Source organism: Malurus melanocephalus, unplaced genomic scaffold (assembly GCF_030028575.1).
Source record: "Malurus melanocephalus ecotype Western Australia unplaced genomic scaffold, MMel_1.1 scaffold_286, whole genome shotgun sequence".
Taxonomy (NCBI): Eukaryota; Metazoa; Chordata; class Aves; order Passeriformes; family Maluridae; genus Malurus; species Malurus melanocephalus.
In genome coordinates this window covers 117,305-121,963 of record NW_026623518.1, presented here as the reverse complement: position 1 = coordinate 121,963, position 4,659 = coordinate 117,305, and the positions used below count along the sequence as shown (strand labels likewise).

General features: G+C 52.8%; 1 protein-coding gene across 1 annotated transcript in view; it reads right to left on the bottom strand.

Moving 5' to 3' along the window:
* Positions 1–217: 217 nt before the first annotated feature.
* The window catches only part of PFKFB3 (6-phosphofructo-2-kinase/fructose-2,6-biphosphatase 3), a 21,198-nt gene continuing 16,756 nt past the window's right edge, over positions 218–4,659 (bottom strand). Inside the window, exon 14 of the mRNA XM_057376626.1 lies at positions 218–921. Coding sequence (XP_057232609.1) covers positions 892–921 — 30 coding nt within the window. The 3' untranslated portion in view covers positions 218–891. The remainder of the gene's footprint in view (positions 922–4,659) is intronic.

Below are 4,659 nucleotides of genomic sequence, written 5' to 3'. Positions count from 1 at the left end.
GATGAAGTACCAGCACAGCACCTCAAACAGTGCTCAGCCCCCCCAAAATCCAGCCCATGCCTGAACTCAGACCATCCCTGGGTGCTCCCCAAGATGAAAGCATCACCTGAGCCCCTGCTGGCATGGTCCCTCATGCACTGCAGGCAACTTTCAACCAGTTTTAGCAGCAGATCTACATTCTCTGCAAATCCCTTTAAGGTATGTCGATTAGGGGGAAAAAAAAAAAAAAAGTGGAAGAATGGGGTTTTTGTTTTTATTAAACCCAGCAGATGTTGCAGTGAAGGAGTTCACACAGCTGCTTTCCTGGTGCTCACAGACCTGCATGAGCCAGGCTGGCGTGTGCCACAGGCTGTAGTGTGGGCGAGGGACTGCAGCACAGCACGTTAGGGGCTTAATCAAAAGTAATTAACAATAATAATTATTAAAAAAAAAATGCAAAACCCCTTTGCCCACCCCCCATCCCCCTATTTCTCTGCTAACCCCGCACCATCCACATATGTACACACCCCACCCAGAGAATGGATGGGTACCAATCGTCCATACAGAAGATCAAAACCACTGAAGAGAGGAGGAAAAATTAAACTCCTGTGCGCTACAGAAGCACTTTACAGCTCGCTACGACCTAACAGGATGCYGGAGAGGAGAGCGAACGCTGCCGCCTGAAGAGCTGGTGGTGACCCCGAGGGGGAAGCTGGGCTCCTCCTCCGCTCTCCTGCATCCCTGGGCGCCCAGCAGAGCGGGATGAACGGGCAGCGTGAGTGGACACAGCCCAGGGCCGGCCTGGCCGCATGGAGGGGCCCGGGCGGGAAGCAAGCTTCGGGAATGGCGATGGGATGAGAAGCTGGCGGCGCCGGCCGCAGCGCCCACGGCCTCGCCACGGCGCCCASCGAGTCACGACGGCTTCTGGGAGTTGTTCATGTTCTGCAATGAGAGGGGAAGGAGAGGCGTTAGGGGCTGTGATGGGGTCAGGTCCCAGCTCAGAAACTTCTAGAAACACGCCAACGAGGGGACAAAGAGGAACAAAGCCACGCACGGTCACTACGAAGCACCCACCATGGAGGAGAGGACACTGCCCACCCGAGGAGGGAGGCAGGTGACTGACTGGCTGCTCACCCCCTCAAGCATTCCCTGGCTTTAATTACAGGGTGGGAATTTAGATATCCCTCAAAACCGAGCTAAACCCAAGGCAGCCCTCCCACCCCATCCACTCTGCGCTTCTGAAACTAATCTGTGGTCAAGGCAAGGTGACAGGGGACCATAGAGCTCATTCAAATCCCCAATTAAACATCTCTCTTGCTCCCCTTGAGGGTGGGCAGTGTCCCCCCCATCTGGCAAGGACGAGGCCATTGTTTGTTCATCCTTGGCAGTGCCAAGGAGAGGCAGCTCCCACCAGCCACCACCAGTGGTAGAGCAGGAGCACGACTGCCCCGATGACAGCCCATGAGGTTTCATGGGCGCAAACGATGCTGCAGACACAGCCCTGGTGCAGGGTGACAAAAACAGGCACCCACCAGCCTTTGGTGAGGACCACACAACCAGAGACAACCAGCTAAACACAAGCAGGACCAACCCGAGGGGAGCATCCGCTCCAGGAGAAGCTCAGGGGACCACGAGGACATTTCCCAACTCACAGAACTACATGGAACAAAGTAGGGGGGAAAAAAGGACTAGGAAACAGCTAGSAAGGATTCTCAATTTTTTTTTAGTGTTTCGTGGGTTTTTTTTTTGTCTTTTTTAAATGCTTTTACTACCTAAGCTGCCTCTTACAAGCACCAGGAATCCCGGCCAGGCTACGAGACAGAGCAGGCTGAGCTGTTCTCTCTGTTATCTAAGGAGACAGGAGGAGGRTTAGGAAAAGCCACATGCACCACAGCCATTTTTACCTTGGAAATATTAGCAAAGAGAAAACTTTGAGAAAGTGACAAACGGGTCTTCTTTTTAAGCATGAAAAGTGAAGGGGAGAAGAAGGGAGGGGGGGATCAGGTGACTGTTCAAAAGTGCACTTTGGATCACAAACAAAGCAAAAGGAAAAGAAACCATCACRCCAGGTAGTCCCACGACCCCAAATCAACTCAGTCCCACAGCCAAGAGGACTCTGAGGTACTGAGATGTCCCCAGACTCTCCAGGTGTCCCCTGGTCCTCCTGGATGGGGGTCAAGACCCCAAAACCAACCCAGGCTCACAGTGCAAGTCATAAAAGAGGTGCCTTCCACTCCTCAGCCCCATGCAGGGGGTGACAGTGAGGGACCAAGGAAGTGCATGAGCCAGCTCCAGGGCTAACAGCAGTGAGAATGTCACTGAGCCTTGAGTTTGGTGTGTCCTCATGGACAAAAGCAGCTTTTTTTAAGTCCCACACTCAGAGGTGGAGACAGGCTCCCAGMAGCTGGAGATTTTAGAGCTGCTGCTGCCAGCCCACACCTGGCATGGGTAACCATCACTGCCTGCTGCAGCAAAATCTGACACATCCATCTCCCAAACTCAACACACCCAGAGCRTGTTTTTGGTGTCCCAGCCAGCATCGAGGCATGCAGTGCCTTTTATCACAATATAGATGGGAAAAAGGTGGAGGGAGGGATGGGCAAAGAAACTAAAATGCTTTCAGAGCAAGCCAAGAGGACCAGGCATTTCACCAGGGGCTTTTGTGACCATGAGGAGCAAGGGAAGGAGCACAGGCATGCAGGCCATGCTGAGCACCTCAACCTCCAGGCTCACACAGGAGCACGATGAGCTCACCCAACCCACCCACCAGCAAAGCCAAGTGCAACAGTCCCAACTTCCCTTTCCTYGAAAAAATTTACTCTAAAAGGGGAAGAAACAAGAGGGTCAACAGCTGCTGAATGCAGGCAGGGCTGAACTTTGCTCTGGCCTCATTTGAGCAGATCCCTCCATCTTCAGCCAACAAACAACCCCAGCCAGGGGTGTTCACAGGCTGGTTTGAACTGGGCAAAAAGACCCCTGGGCACTACCCCAGCATCAACTCAGCCCCAAAGCCTTCCCAGTCTTTGGGAAGACATTTGAGCACAGCTCAACAACTGCTGCTCTCAACTCGATGTAGCTTGGATTAAGACTGAAGGCTTCAAATTTGTCCTGYTCTTGTTACTGTGGGATGTAGCAGCACTGAGCTAAACTGCCAGAGCCTTGATTGCTCATAATTAGTGCATTAAATGCTCAAGGGTTTCACTTTCTTAATAGAGGCAGAGAAGAACAATTTGCATTTACTCTGCCCACGACATTTAGGCTGACTGTTCCCAAAATCCAGGTTTGCAGAACTGCAGATGCCTGGTCACAGRATCATCCAGCTCCAGAAAACACTCTCCTGAGAAGGTCAGAAGCTTCTCAGATATCACTCTGGTGCCTTCACTGAGATATAACTCTGATCCCTGAGGAAGGATAGAGCACCCAGGCCTGTCACCTACAGAACAAAGTTCTATCACAGAGGAGACAACTCCAGGAAAATCACCCATTGGCATCCATCAGAGTGCAGGTGCTAATTTGCCTAATTTCACAACAAAATTGGGCCATTCAACCAAGCTAGGATATAAACCAGCACCCACAGCCTCCACTTTTCCTAAGAAAAATCCCCCCCAAGCCAGCAAAATGTAACACCAAGTCATCCACACTCCRACCAGAWTTCACAACAACAAAACAACCCAGCRGGATGGCAAGAGAAATGGAAAAAAAAGGGTTAGAAGGGGGAGTAAGACGCAAGAAGGTACTTACAGGCATGCCTTCCCTAGTAAAGGCTGCAGAGAGACAGAGAGAACAGAGAGAGGTGTCAGTAACTCGGCGCCACAGCGGGCAGGGGACAGGGACAGCAGCGAGGGGCTGGCACAAGGTTTGTGGGGTGGCTCCACCAGCCCAAGCAGAGCTGAGACAGACCCAGCTGTCCTGGGAGGCTCATGCAAAGCAGCAACCAAGCAGAGCAACGGGGGAGCAAGGAGAAATCCTTAACCTGCCTGGGGTTTGGGTGAGGAGGGAAGGAAGGACATCACACAGCACAGACAACGGGAAGAGGGGCTGGGCAAGACAGCGAGATCCAACAGGCAGCTGGTGGGGCAAGGGCATCCTATAGATTGTATAGGACTCCTTGGGGAGCTTAGGAGCCCAGAGAAGTGAGCAGCAAGCAAGGCCTCTCTTCCTGTGTCCCTTCACAGGTGGGTGAAACGGGAGAGGACACATGAGCACCGTGGCAGCTGTCCAGGGGTTTCACCCAGCTTCACCACACCAAGAGCCTTCTACTCAGTGCCAGTCCACTTTGCCTACAGCTCCAGGATGAAGGAGACCCCTCCAGCCAAAGATGAGTCTTGGCAGCTCCTCCTCTAGAAGAGCACGAGAGCTTTTGATTTATTGCCATGCCCAGGACTGCACTGGAGCCAAGAGCATCCAGAGGGAAGGGATGAGCCCTTTGTTCCTCCTCACTCCAGGGAGGAGACTCCTCAGGAGGCTGAGCTGGATGGTGAAGGCACTAAATTACTGCAGCCTAGAGCTTGGTGGAAGCTCATGATGCTCTCAAAACCCAAGAGAAGATCAACAGTGACCCTTGGCCGGGCACTCCTGAAACCAGCCCAAGGCAGGGAGGGACAGCAGCCGTGGGAGGAAGGTGCATCTCAGACAGCAGCACAGCTCACGACAAATACAAGCAGCTCCTCAGCTTCAGGA